Here is a 15,338-nt window from a genome sequence, read left to right on the forward strand (position 1 = left end):
AAGTATTTTCTGCTATTGGACAAGTAAAATTTATCTGACACACTTGTCCAAAGGACGTGTGACCAAAAAAAGTTAATGTCAAGCCCTGCACACAGTGTTATTGGAACGTTCTGCTCCCTGTCTGTGGCCATGGTGGCGGTCAAGAGGCAGGAGTGGGGAGAGGGGGCTGTGATGGGTGCAGGCACAAACTTAATTGGCAGGATTAAATGTAGCAGCCATTGCATGGGGTTAGCCATGAGCGACTCCCTGAACCAGATACATATTTTCTCAAAATAGGGCATTTACCCATTGCAATTGAAAATAATAAAAGTTAATCAAAGGAAATAGTATATATTTCCAATCCCTAAAATGTTCAAAACCAATGTGGTAGGGCTGGGCAATAAGGCTCAAAATGTACATCAAGATATATACAATATTTTTTGTCAGTATGATTTTCATGATGATATATGAATTTGTATCTATGCCCTTGTTAAAATCTGAAAATATACTTTAAAAATGACAACTTTGTTTCTCTGTGTACTGTTTAATCTTTAAGTTAAATGCAAGAGATGAAGAAAGCAGGTTTGGTTTTGCACAACTTTTAATAACTACATCCCAAAAGAGATATCCTTTCTTATTCTGAACTATTATCAATATCAACGATTACATTACTTTCCTTGCTGATTTAATTAAAACATTTGATAAAAGATTTTTTGGGAAAAATGTCCTCTATCACTACCTGCTGTCCAATAATGCATAAAATGCCTGAATCTTTTTTTTATATATATATATATATATATATATAAAGTACAAAGAGTTACTTCAAATGACATGTTGGCACTTAAATTTCAATGACTGTAAAATGAATGCATCTACAAGTCAATAAATAGTAGAGTCATACAGTATCATTTAGTGTTTATAAACCAAAAATAATAATTTTATAAATGTTGATTCAGAATCCAAAATGGACATCACAATGGTCCCCATTGTCATTATCCCCCCAAAAAAACTTTTGTGAATGCATATCCGTGAAGAAATACGCCAGCACCTCAATGTGAATTATTACTGGTGAGAGGACAGTAGTGGATACATGCAGGGTTTGCAACCAGAGATGCTAACGCAATGAAATCGTATGCGGTCTGAATGGCATCAGCAATGCCTCAATAGTCCTTGGCCTTTTCTGGAAGGTAAAAATCTGACCACTTTCCTTGCGAGAACAAAAGGGAAAACGGTGAAGGAGGGCATAATGTCAATTAGCCAAGTACAATAGAGAGCCAACATCAAAGGGCAGCAGGCAGTCATTAGCTAGCTGTCTCCTGACACTAACACACCCAGGTGGATTGTGCAGCGTAGCAGCATATGTAATGAGGGGTTACCAGACTGAGCATTAATTCATTCCTGCTGCCTGCCTGCCGGGACGGCTGCTTGTGTCCTGCTGAAGAACTCTGAGAGAAGGGCCGCCCGGACGATTTAGACATCGCCACGGATGCAGCCTCACCATTACCGTCGTCATCACCATGCTACATTATTCCAGCACATTCTGTGAGGCACTGGGACAAAAATAAAGTACCAACATAAATTATACTACTGGTAATTTTCAGAAGTGTAAATAATAGTTATTGTCACTAGATTATCCAGAGGTGGCAAAGGTTAAACTCAATACAAGCCAATGTAAAGTTCCTCATTCTCTGTGCAGAGGGTAAACCGCTGGCTAAGAGGCTAATTGACCAAGACATGCTGCTCATTTGTGAAGAGATTTGGGCTTCGAGCTCAAACACTGCTTTTATTAAAGACTATAATCCACATTATCCTCCTAGATTACACATTCCTCAGAGTACACTGTCATGTGACAGCAGTAGCCATCCCTCAGCGTTGCGGTAAGCCACGGCCCAGGGGTTTCTAACAGTAGCAAACAACAGCATATGGTCCCGTCTAGCAGACTGTAATACAGTTTAAATGAGGAACCAAGTTCTTGTCGGTTAATATCCCTGGTCGATTACCTTTGGGCTGGACCCAGCTCTACAAAGTTGGCGTGCTTAAAATGGACCATGCCATTGCACCATATTCCACCAGCATTACGTAAGTTCCAATTCTAAACAACAAAATAATTGCATTATGGAAGTTATTAAAAAAAAAAGCTGCTAACAATCTGCTTTAAAGCTAATTAGAATTCCTTCACTACTAGCCTCAATAACGGATTTCTAAATATATTAAGAGTGAAATTCCATGGGCTTACTCGCCCATTCATCACAGAGCTGCACGGTCAATGGTCTGTTAGCACTGAGTGACCCTTTACAATTCAATAGGCTTTGAGACAGGAAAGATTAGATCTGATAGTGTGCAAAGCCTTACATTGGTATCCAGGCCACAACTTCAGAAGGATATTTTCCTCCAGTATTGCATCCACTTACATTATTCCGCCTTTAACTTTATGAGACATATCAGTTTATGGCCCCTGCTTGGCTTTTTCTCATTTGGACAAAAGTCTCAGTAGTCTTTATTCTATGACATGGAAACTGAGGAGTGGTTGACGAGACCATCATTTTGTTAATAGGCTCCTCCCCTCCTTGACAGTCATCTTTCATCAAACATAGTCATGTGTCTCAAACCTGAGTGGCAACATGCTTATTGCTTCTATAAAATGTCTTGCACAACAAATAAAACTTGTTTTTATGACTTCATCCACGTTCACCCTCTTCGTTGCCTTTCCAAGAGAAGACAGGAGAGAACGCAGGATATGCCTGGACTGGAAAAGGAAGCACATAGGAAGCAAAACTGGTATTCCATGCAGCAGATAGGGATGGATCTGTCTGAGGCAGATGTCCGTCAAAAGTTGAAACGGCTAGGACAGTGGCAGTGGGGGGGGGGTTAATGCAGTCACTGCAGTCTGAAGCAGTCAAGACGTCACCTCCAGCTGAGGACTACAGTCTAGCGCAGACGTGGGCAAGACCACGCCCCCGGGCCGGATCCGGCCCGTTGAGTCATTCTATCCGGCCCCAATACATCCAAAACGTTTAAAATAATAAAAAAAACCTGACGAGGTCTGCAGATTACATTACTTTATTTACTGTTGCATATTTATTTATTTAGAAGTCCTGTGGCACTCCCAGTAATAAATACAGCAGTATCATACTGTCTGTTTAAAATACCTTTAAGTTGAAACAATGTATTTGCGTCCCTACGTATCGTAGGGACCAGCACTATAATCCACGCGCGGAAGTTATCATTTGTACGTACTATACGCAGTTGGTGGCTAGCGATCTATGGAAATGAGCCTAAGAAAGGTTGATAACGAAAGCAGGGTATTTAAACTATTGACAGGAAAATATTTATTTGCAGATGACGCTGGTAAAGCAACTTGCTTAATATGTTAAGCTAACGTCACAGTTTTTAAAGAGTACAATTTGCAGAGGCATTTCCAGAGCAAGCATGCAGCGAAATGCAAAAACTGTCACCCGATGCTACAACTCAACAAGTCCAAGCGCAGATGCAGCCTCACTGATGAATCTTGCAGCAGTACCGCACACTTCTTCAACAGAACCACACACTGCTTCAACAGAAACGACTCATGACTTCACCTCACTTGTCAATGCCCATTTGAGGCTCTCCTGTTCATATTGAGTGAGTAGCCCTAAAAAAAAATTGGGTCTGGGCTGCTGGAATCGCTGTCGTTAAAAGCACGTAGTACAGAAAATATACTGCATGAACTTAGATGACAGCAATTATACCAACATTTGCTTTGAGTGAAAATCTTCAGAAGTGATTTCATAGACTTATGTCTGCCCTAATAACTATTATACCTATATAACTGTTATACACTATACCGTATGTAATGTAACTTACTCTGTGGAGATGAAAGTTACGTTTTTAGGCAAGTATGTGCGGCAACATTTTTGTTGAGAAATAACCCTAAAATGAATTTTGTAGGCCTTTGCCTGCCATAAAAACAGTTGTTAACAGAATTTTTTATTTTTTTTAAATTGTTAACATAAATTAAGTTCAATTATGAAAACAGTGTTGCATGGAAAATAAATATGCATAATTATAATATGCAAGTTAACAGAGTTAGCCATGTTGTGTTTTTTAGGCATGTTGGTTAAAGAAGTAATCTGGCCCACGATGCTCTCTGGCATTTTCAGTGTGGCCCCCCAGTGAAAAACATTGCCCACCCCTGGTCTAGTGTCTACAGTGGAGAGGAAGCCAAGCAATAGCATTAAGCTGTCTCAGACAGACATGAAATCGGTCGGCCATCCCACACAGTCTGGCAGCCCACTCAACCACACACACTGCTGCCGTGGCGACCTGGATTCACCCAACACCAACCAGACTGGCACAACCACCACAGACACCCCGCAGGCCGTAACGCCAGACTAGATGGTTACACTGGCCTCCAATGCCCCTCCACCCTTACCGTTGCTGCAACAAGGCTGGAATGCAAGGTCACATTTAGGACACTGTGTTTAAAGGCAAACGCTGACTAAACATTGGATCGTGTAATGCTGTTTAGCACAGCAGATACAACATTACGGAAGGAACTTTAGACATACGCGGAGGGCAAGAAGGAAACAACGTCGATAGTCGGACCATGCCTTTAGTGATACTGTCTCCGCATCAATCAATCAAAAACGGACTGAAGATTTGTTTTGGAACTGATTAACGAACGATTTTCCCATAATCAGGAAGGGAATTCTGTGATTTTAGGGCCACTTGACCTAAAAGGGTTGCTTAAGTTGGATGGGCACCGAGGCCATCAGCCTTTGTTTATGTATGTATGCAATATAAAACAAAAAAAGCACCATGGTGATTCTAACATTTTTGTTTACCAGCCACTGTGAAAGGAAGCTATATAATATATTTACCAGCTAAATTCTTTCCAGCTAAATTCCATTTGACAAATGAAAAATAATGCTTGAATATGCAGTATAATTTCACTCAGAGTACAAGTATTCACAACTTTCAGTCACTTTCAACCTGGCGGGGAAAACAGTGTTAAAACATGGCGGCTGGGAATTCTATGGAGCTACTGCACAACCCGGTCAAATGTTCTACATTTACAACCCATGAGTGTTTAGATCACCTCACAAAACATGAAAAGCAATGACATGCAAACACACTACAAGTCTTAGTCACTTGTAAGACATAAACAGCACCCGCTGCGTTATTCAACTCGTTAAGAACAGTGACATCCCTGCCGGAGCTGAACTTTGTGCATGTGTACTTTTTTACCTTTGTGTAAAACTTTTTTTACTTTTACTTTAAGACGTGTGTTTCTAAGATATATGACAGCTGGAGACTGAAATATGACTAGATAAAGACTTGTTTTTATTGCTGTAGTCTGTATTCAGCATTGACGGTTAGGTACAACCCATTTATCCTCTGCGTGGTTTTAGACACACCCTTCTAATTATAATATGACAAGGAAAATTGTCTCAAGGAAATAGATAAATTATTGAACTGTTCTAGGCCTGGGAAAATGGTAAAAGTGAGGTGCTGAAAAATATAAAAGGGTGAGTAAATGATGAATGGAAGAGTAAAATAAATGCATTCATTTATTTTATTGGCTTATATGAGGCAAATGAAATGATTAAACACTTCACTATCCTTTTTAATAATTTACTTGTCAAATAAACTCTCAATAACGTTTGTCAATCCTGGGATTCCATAGAGATGCATTAAGGATAATATATAAAATTAACACGTTTTGGAAATACATTAGTAAATGAGTTTGTCATTATAATACCATTTTAAAAAAAAGGCTTCACTGAACTGTAGAGCAAAGTTTTTTTTACTGAAGATCTGCCAAATCCCTTGTTACTTGGAGAGGATGCTACAATCTACTTTATGGATGTTAGTCTGAAGTGCATTTAAAAAAAATTATCAAATAGTTTGGAATGTTTTTTTAAAACGTCAGCAGAATGAACTCATTAAAAACGAGTGGATTTGGTTACATAAAAGGGGCACATATTGTCACATACATGACACAGTACCAAGTCTCCATGTGCCTCTTTTGGCTTGACGGCTTTACGTTTACAACAAAGTTAGATGGTTTTTCTGTATGTACACTACCATTCAAAGATTTGGGGTCACTTAGAAACGTCGTTGTTTTCCATGAAAACATAGATTAAATGAATGGGAACAGGAAATATAGCAAAATAAATAGGAAATAATGTCACTGGCTAGAAATAAGGATTTTTCATTAAAATAAGTGTCCTTCAAACTATGCTTTTGACAAAGAATCCCTCCACCCGCAGCAATTAAAGCCTTGCAGACCTTTGGCATTCTAGTTGTCAATTTGTTTAGGTAATCTGAAGCAATTTCATCCCATGCTCCCTGAAGCCCATCCCACAAGTTGGATTGGCTGGATGGGTGCTTCTTACATAGCACACAGTCAAGCTGCGCCCAGAACAGCTCCACAGGGTTGAGATACCGTGACTGTGCTGGCCACTCCATTATTGACAGAATACCAGCTGTCTGCTTCTTCAATAAATAGTTATTGCATAGTTTATAGTTGGAGTTGTGCTTTGGGTTATTGTCCTGTTGTAGGAGGAAATTGGCTCCAATCGAGCACTGTCCACAGGGTATGGCATTGTGTTGCAAAATGGAGTGATCCTTCTTCAAGATCCTTTATACCCTGTATAAACCTCCTACTTTACCATCACCAAAGCAACCCCAGAGCATCACATTGCCTCCACCATGCTTGACAGCATCAAGCACTCAACCAGCATCTTTTCATTTGGTCTGCATCTTACAGATGCTCTTCTTTGTGATCTGATTTGTCTGTCCCTAACACTTTTTTCTAATCTTCCTGTCTCAATGTTCTTATGCCCATCTTAATCTTTTCTTTTTATTGGCCAGTCTGAGATATGGTTTTTCTTTGAAACTCTGCCTAAAAGGCCAGCATCCTGGAGTCGCCTCCTCACTGTTGACGTTGAGACTGGTGGTTTGCACGTTCTGTGAGGGTAGTAGTACACAGCGTTGTTTGGCATCTTCAGATTCTTGGCAATTTCTCACATAAATCTTTTCTTTCAAAAACAAAGACCCCAAACTTTTGAACGGTAGGGTATAAAAACGAACCTTATATCTCAAAAATCAAATTTTGTTGTGTAGATAGATTTGTTCAGAAACAACGCAATGAAATATGCCAATGTGACAATATGCCTACACATGCCAAATAAAGCCAGTGTGTTACTTGCCCTGTGGGACTGCCATAAAAATGTCCTTCATAAACAAATAACTTCAAGAATATTCTCACACTTACTGTTCTAAAAACACACCGCCATGGAAGGGAAAACAATTCAGCGTGCATTTCTCAAGAGAACCTTAGCTAGGCCACATTCAGGATGAAGGGAACGGACACAGTAGTAAATTTGAAATAATTATCATTGGATGCTCAGGTCGACTTCCACCAGGGACAAGCAGATGATTCATGACTCACCCATCATCGTCCCCGTCCACCGCTTTGAAGAGTCCGGCGGAGGCGGTTAAGGCACTGACCGCGGCGGCTGTGGCAGCATTACTTTCGCTGCCCAGGCCTGTGCCGACCACAGAGCCAGCCTCGCTGGCCAGCTTTGGCAGAGCCTGGGCCAGCAGGGCAGACTGGTGCTGGAACAGCAGGCGCTGGGCATTCTCCAGCTGGGTGGTGGTGAAGGAGGGCAGGCTGGCATACAGCACACTAGCCTGGGCGGCCTGCGTGTGGGCCTGGGCACTGCTGAAGTCCTGGGGCATGCTGACCCTGGGTGTCTGGGCTTGTGGGTGAGACTGGACCACTCCACTGCTGTTCAGGGTCTGGGGTTCGCTCTGGGGGTTAGGAGGCACATTGGAGGCTTGATTGCCTTGGTTAGGGGGGACAGGGTGGGTGGCAAGTCCTTGGGCTTGGCCTGGGCGTGACTGCTGTTGCTGTTGTTGTTGCTGCTGCTGCTGCTGATGATCCAGAAGGAGAGGGTGTCCTTGTGGCTGCTGCCCAAAACCAGTCACTCCTCCTGGGCCTATCTGAGGCCTTAACCCCCCTCCGACCGCAGGGGGCTGTACAGCAGTCTGCTGGGGCTGTTGTTGAGGGAGACTCTGGGCTGGGAGCTGGGGCACGGAGCCAACGCCCTGCAATTGCTGTTGCTGCTTCTGTGGGACGGTCATCATCTGGCCGGGTCCAGGCAAGGTCTGCGAGAGAGCCGGCGGGGGTAGGCCTGCTGGGGGCTGAGAGTAGTCCGTAGGCATGCCTCCACCCTGGCTCAGCCTGTGCACCGGTGCAGCCTGGGGAGGAGCTGACGGCTGCTGGGGAAGGACATAGCCCATCTGCTGCTGGGACACCCCCACCAGTCCCTGAGCTGAGCCTGGGGCAGGGGTGGAGGCTGCCTGGGCATAGGTAAGCGGCTGCTGGGGCATGGGGGCCGTGGGGTGGCCTACAGTGGTCTGGAGGCCTGCCATGTTCATAGGGGCAGACTGTTGAGCGCTGCTGGGGACTGAGGGCGCCACCGTGGTAATCAGGTAAGGCTGGAGGTGGGATATCCCTACAGGAAGGCCGGGGTGGGAGGTCTTGAAGGCCTGTGGGGGGGTGGTGTAGTCCAGGTAGTGGGCCTGAGGCTGATTTAACTGGGCACCGCCTCCAGCCTCTCCACTGCCCACACTCTCTGTGTAGTGACTCAGTGTGCTGCTGACTGAACTCCCACTGGTGCTCTCCCTCTCCAACCCTGATGTCACACTCTCAGGACCGCACTGCCGCACGCTCTCCACACCCCGGCCACTGGGAACGGTAGCCTCGGAGAAGGAGGCGGCTGGGGCCGATGCTGGGGTCTCCTTGTCGTAGTACTCAGTGCACGTCCACCTGCCCTTCTTAAATGGCTCTGAGCTTGAGTCGAGTTTGACCACCCTGAAACGGGAGCTTGTGGCGGCAGGAGCAGGAGTTGGAGCTGGCTGGGAGGAGGGGACTGAGGCTGGAGCCAAGCCCAAGGAATTCATCCCCGGCTGGTGCAGGGCAGCTCCTCCACCCTGGGTGCCACTGGAAGGCCCCAAAACCACAGAGGTACTAGCACCAGCAGAAGTCATAGTTACGCTCGAATGCACAGCTCCAGAGTTTTGGTGTTGGATCTGATTTACATTGGGGTTGGTTTTACCAAAGCCAATCCCGATCGAACCCCCAACCCCGGCGCTTACTCCGCCACTAGCACTGGAGCCAACGGCAGGGCCTGCCATAGGCACACTGGAAGAGCTGTACTTATTCACATTACTAACATTGCTGGTCAGGGGATTGGCTGTGTTAACTGTGGCACCAGCAGCAGAGCTGTGCATTCCAGAGAGGGGAACAGCCACTGCGGGCTGAGTTGCAACAACAGCGGACCCCACTGAAACATTCTCCAGGGGGACCCCCGTGGCAGACGCCATCTTCGGGGCACCACCTGCTCTTCCAGTGGTGGGGGTGGAGTGGGTGACAGAGGGAGAGGGCTGAACCAGGGCCTGGGGAGGCTGAATAGGTTGCCCCTGGTGGTGGTGGTGATGGTGGTGATGATGGTGATGATGATGCACATTTCCATTCACCATCCCTCCATGCTGGGGTCCGTGGGGTAAAGGCTGAGTGTGGGGGGGCTGGTTGGGTGAAACCGCCCCAGGGGTGTCCGCTTCATGGAAGTTATTCAGTGTCTCCTCTGAGGAGCTCCTCTCAGCCCCTGCCATGTCATTGGCCCTGGAGAGGGAGACATCCAGGATCTCTGAAGAGGACAGGTCCTCCGTATGAGACTCATCCAGGTCATCGTAGCTCTCTGTGTCCTCCGCTATGCTGTTGTTGGTGCTCACAGAGATCTGGGCTGGAGTCACACTGGTGATCTGGAAGCCACTCTTTTTCTTTATCTGAGAGCCAGCCGATGGAGCCAGGGCCTGTGGAGCGGGCTGGGAGTGCAGGTTCAGGCTGTGCGGAGGTTGCTGAGGCCCAGGGGAAGATGATCCAACAAGGGACTGAGGCTGCATCAGGATGGGAGATTGGTAGTCTTCAGCGGGGACGTGGCTGTTGCTAACTGCCGAACTGGCCGGCGCTGCCAACGTGGGACCACTCCCGGTGACCGGGTTAACGTTGCAAACCCTTCTAGGAAAATTCGCCGGGTGCGCCATCTTTCTGACGCTGCCCGATTCTCCTGCAGAATCGGGATGGTGCATTTTGAAAGATTCCAGGGGGTAGCGGCAAGCCTATGACAGTCTCGGATAACGTTACACTTCGTTAGGGCCGCCGTTTTGACAAAAAAATAGGTCAAAATACTGATATTGAAGAATATTGTATTACACTGACAAATAAATTTGTCTTAAAGACAATATTAGATTTGTTCGTCTTTTTGGGTATACAAGCGTCCCCCCTCGTCACGGAGAATACTCGTGTTTCACCGTCAATTTCCTATTGGTGAGCCGAAATGCTAATAAGTTAGCAAACGTTGGTTAGCTGGGCTAACGTCAGCTGATGGGCTTGTTAGCCAGTCACAGACGCGTATTTTGTATGTCCTCACACACAAGCAAGCATTTCGTCGCGTAATATATCTCAATAGCAAGATAGCTATGTAAAACAAATGTTGATAGTTAAAAACACGGTAAGCAGAACAATATCAAAGCGAGAGCTGAGACACAAGTGTAACGTATAGCTCCATCATCATCACTATATCCACAAACTGACTGTGGTGAGTCGCATTATTCAATTTCTCAGAAGCAAAAATTAAAAACAAAGCAATCCTTTACCGATATAAGGTTGTCCTTATGAGAACATATCCAGTTAACGTTAATTCTGTCGCAAAACGGTGTAATCCAATCCGACAAGTCTTTGTTATAGTCCAATGTTTGCTGTATCACTCCCTCTTCCAAGAGCTATTCACAGTCAGTCCACCACCTTCTTGCACTGAGGCTTGAGCTGTTGGCGTGTGACGAGACTGAAGTGGGAGGAGAGAACTTGCTAACATGGCGACCACGCATGCTCACTTGACGCCCAGACTAGCCAGACATAAAGCAGTCTGGTGAGAAGAGGGTGGGGGAGAATGGAGGAGAGCATGGGAGGGCTGGCGGGCAGTCAGGCAGGCAGTCAGGCAGGCAGTCAGGCAGGCAGTCAGGCAGGCAGTCAGGCAGGCAGTCAGGCAGGCAGTCAGGCAGGCAGTGTACAAAAATTAGTTTCGGAAGGTCTACATAATTTTCCGGAAAATACCGAGGGAACTATACGGTGGGACAAAACGACTCATACAGTGTATTCACATACATTTACCCTTGTTCAACTGTAATTGATAAGTGCTTTACATACTTTCAAAAATGTATTTGAAATGGAAAGGGAAATATGGTTCATCATGCCAGTCATTATTTTCATGAACAGTAGACACCAGACATCAACATGATGCGTTAAATCACTCAGTAAGTATACATTTCATCAGCTATGTAACCTTATTACATAAGTATGTATACTATGTACTGCAATACTGTTTTTATAGGGCCACATAGTTTTGTTTTCCCTTTAAGTTCTAACCAAAAGAACAAAAATAAATGTTTTGGTCTGAACAAAACATCAACAACACAAACAACAAGATCAGTTGTGTGTTTCACTGTGAAACAAAGGCATGCAGAGAGGTGCTAGACTATTCTGCAGACATAATGGAGCAGCCAGACACATGTGTTCACTGCACTGACGATTTTTCTACATGCAGGTATTGTGGGTGTGTGTGTGTGTGTGAGTGAGGGTGGGTGGGTGCACACTGTGGTGGATACTCCAGGTCAACAACCCCTCCCGTCACCAGGAAGTGTGTTCTGGATATGTGTGTATGTCCACCTCCCTGTGTCCGGTGCTTTCTGCTTTATCACTGTGGGCTGCCATGGAGACCTGACCCACCTGTTGTTATGGATGTCTTATTGAATAACAGCAGAGAGTCTGGTCCCATCTGGATGGGCTTTGTTTGGACAACTTTTCTGACTATTGTTGTGTCATGACTTCTCTCTTCCTACGCCCTCTCCTACGCCCTCTCCTACACCCTCTCCTACGCCCTCTCCTACGCCCTCTCCTACGCCCTCTCCTACACCCTCTCCTACGCCCTCTCCTACACCCTCTCCTACGCCCTCTCCTACGCCCTCTCCTACGCCCTCTCCTACGCCCTCTCCTACGCCCTCTCCTACACCCTCTCCTACGCCCTCTCCTACGCCCTCTCCTACACCCTCTCCTACGCCCTCTCCTACACCCTCTCCTCCTTCCCTTTCTGCCCTCTTATTCTCTCCTCCTACATCCTCTGCTCCTATTCCCTCTACTCTTCTCCAACCACCTCCACTCTCCTACCCCCTCTTCTCAGACACCCTGTCCTGCTCCTAGTCCTGTCCCCCCACATCCTCTCCTCACATTCCTTCCTCTTCTCGTATCTCCTCTCCTCCTACCCCCTCTCCACTCCTTCACCCTCTCCTCCAATTCCTGAATACCTGGCTCAGTCACAGCCACCACCTAGTTAATTAATACCAGAAGGCCCTCAGGACTGCTACACTGAAGTGGGGACGCTATATGAGACGAGTTGATGAGAGATAGGAGAGGGGTGGGGTAAGTGAATGAAATCCAGAGCGAATCAGAGGGCTGATGGGGAAGAGCATCATCTGTGGGGTCCCTAACAACGGAACGTTCCCCTTTCACAGGTAAAGAAAAGAGATAGCTTCTACTTGTGGACATTAACAAGGCGACACTCCTTCCTAACTTGTCCACTTTTACTGGACCAGTCAAACAGTAAATTTGAGAACCTGCCCAGACAGTTTTCTTCCCTCTGTAAGACCAGTATTTGGGAAATGCCACTCAGGCGTTCCTTTTACGCCTGCTGGGGGGGGGAGAGAGAGAGAGAGAGAGAGAGAGAGAGAGAGAGGGAAAGAGAGAGAGAGAGCATGTGGCTGTTGTGGGTGACTGGCAGGCAGGGAGCAGCAGGCTGTGACCAGACCGTTCAGGCAGACAGACTGTGCCCATCCATACAAATGACGAAGGGAGAGAGCCAGCGAGAGGCGAGTGCAATGTAAGCGTCTGGTGCAGTCAGCAGCTTTAAATCACACTGGCACTCCACAACAAAACACACTGAGCACTATTGTCCTGCCCTAACAATAATGCTCAATTTATACACCCGTTAAAAAAGCTTTCATTTTGTAAACACTAAAAAACATTTTTTTTATGGGAATGACAAAGGTGTTCCTGGGTTGTACATCTCTGAGGTGTACCAATCAACAGACAACACAACAATAGGCCTACTGGAAATTCTTCGTGTTTGTATTCCAGGATACATATTTGGACGCAGGAAATTACAGCTAAACGTGTGGTCAAAAGGGGGCCGTACTGTGTTTCACAGCTCTTCATATTAGGTAGAAGTGGATGTGGTCGGGTACATGGCGTCGACTGGTGAACAGAGGAGGAATTCCTGAAACAACAGGGGCTTAGGGCCGGGAGGAGAGCGGGCCATGCCCAGTGATGCGGGGTGGAGTGTCTATACTCGTCACAGGCCCTCTGTCTGGGCCTTGTGTCCACTCCCCCTCCCCCTGTGTGTGTGTGTGTGTGTGTTTGTGTTTGTGTGTGGTCTGAATGGGAACCAGTGGCAAGTTTTTTTGCGGGACACTCCTGGTACAAAATGTGCCTGTTGTACTGAGTACTTTAAATACCCTGTAGCCCAGCATATTCATTCATGTGTTTTTCTTCTCACGTAGCCTACTGTCCCCATTGGCCAGTTTCATATACTGACCCCTTGCTACCGTGCCAAAGGAATAAAATGGAGCAGATTTCTCAAGGTCTCATTTTCACTTTGCCTGTTGACAAGCATGTGTTTTGGTTGAATTGTTTGGCTGGTTTCAATATAAATGCCTGGGCTTAACTGAGAAAGTCCCTTCAACCTGGAATGTTCCATGTCACCCAGTAAACTCACGCCCAATAGAGTCAGCTATAGGAATGTCAGTATTATATGTGAGCATGATGACATTTGTCTTTCATATTTGACGGCAGTGTTCTTTACCTATAGCATGCCATCAGATACTCTATATGCACACGTTATCTCAAATCAACTGCCTTTACAAAGCATATCAAGACTGAGCCTAGAGGGTGTACTTTTGTTCCTTACTTGTTTGCTCTCTGTGTCCTCGAAAATTTCTCTTTCTGAGCCTTTTTGGCCCTTCACCCACTTAAGAAGACGAGAGTTTTCTCTACTCTCCCTTACTCATTCAATACTAGGACCAAAACCTGCAAAATTGAAAAGTATTTTTACAGACTTTAAAAAGCATGGGCAAGCATGGTATTTTGAAAGGTAAGTTGTTAAAGGGGGTTTTCACAATAGCACTACATTTTATGGTGAAACAAGTTAATAAAGAAATTACTTTTGTTAGCAATGATACATTTATATAATAAAAATACGTGATCTTCTCAAAAAAAATCTAGGACTAAGCAAATTCTGACGTAGAATCTACAGTGTATTTGTCCATCCATAAAATACCACAAATTCCACAATTCATAGCAAACATAAGTACTGCCTCCCTAACAAAATATCCATCAGTGAAAACAATAATACATTTTCGCGGACAAGTAAGGCAGTTTTTAAAACAATAGTATTATTGAAACACCAACGTTGATCAAGCCCATGTGGTGTTCTGTTCCTGGTTGGTTTGGTGTCAGTAATGCACCTTTAAGTAATTATTTGCGTTCTAACTAGCCATATCCAGAAATACGCATTTACCTGTAGAAATAGAAAACAACTCATGCTTTCCAGTAAATATGGTTGTTCTATGAAGGACGCCACCGTTTCTTGTACTACATTTGTTCAAATAACAGGAGAATTTCTGCATTTGGCTCATGGGCTTGTGTAAGCCCATGAGCTGTCTTTGGAGGCAATGTTAGAAAATGTAATATTTAAATAATGTTGCATGTATTTTTTGCCATGCACCCCAATCAAATGGGGTTCTCCAATATTGTGTTTCCGCCGCAAACAGAAAATGTTTTTCTTGTAGATAATAATTATTTCATAAGATAATCATACGTTTTATCATATTGCAGAGATCATATCGCTCTCCCTGAATGAGAGAGTTGTGTCCATGGAGAGACAGTCCAACAATTACTTCAAGCTAATTGTAGATATTTGTTTTTATTCTCCTTTAAGGTCCCCTAAGGTGAAGTCCCCCCTTCAAATTGATTGACATTTACTGCAACAACGGCCTCTCGCTTAGAATTATAAGCATGGCTCAGGTAGTTCAGTGTTTTAGGCCACTTTGTCCAGTGCACATATACTGCAGTGGCGTGTGTTCAACCCAGGGCCATTGGTCATTCCTGCAAAGACTCACCGCAAACTATCTCTATCAAACCAAGCATAATAAATCCCCTGAAAAGCTTAAATGTTGCTGTAATGTTGAGAAAGTACTGT

The 15,338-nt window shown here is 45.1% G+C and overlaps 1 protein-coding gene across 2 annotated transcripts in view; it reads right to left on the minus strand.

Annotated features, from left to right (window-relative positions):
- The window catches only part of tsc22d1 (TSC22 domain family, member 1), a 51,356-nt gene extending 40,485 nt beyond the window's left edge, over positions 1-10,871 (minus strand). Inside the window, exon 1 of one of the 2 annotated variants that reach the window (XR_002197989.3) lies at positions 7,415-10,871. Coding sequence is in view for 1 of the 2 variants with exons in the window: in XM_010880175.4 (XP_010878477.2) it covers positions 7,415-10,119 (2,705 nt within the window). In the remaining variant the exon portion in view is untranslated. The remainder of the gene's footprint in view (positions 1-7,414) is intronic. The other variant, XM_010880175.4, reaches the window with a different exon arrangement.
- Positions 10,872-15,338: the final 4,467 nt, after the last annotated feature.

This window comes from Esox lucius, chromosome 16 (genome assembly GCF_011004845.1).
Source record: "Esox lucius isolate fEsoLuc1 chromosome 16, fEsoLuc1.pri, whole genome shotgun sequence".
Taxonomy (NCBI): domain Eukaryota; kingdom Metazoa; phylum Chordata; class Actinopteri; order Esociformes; family Esocidae; genus Esox; species Esox lucius.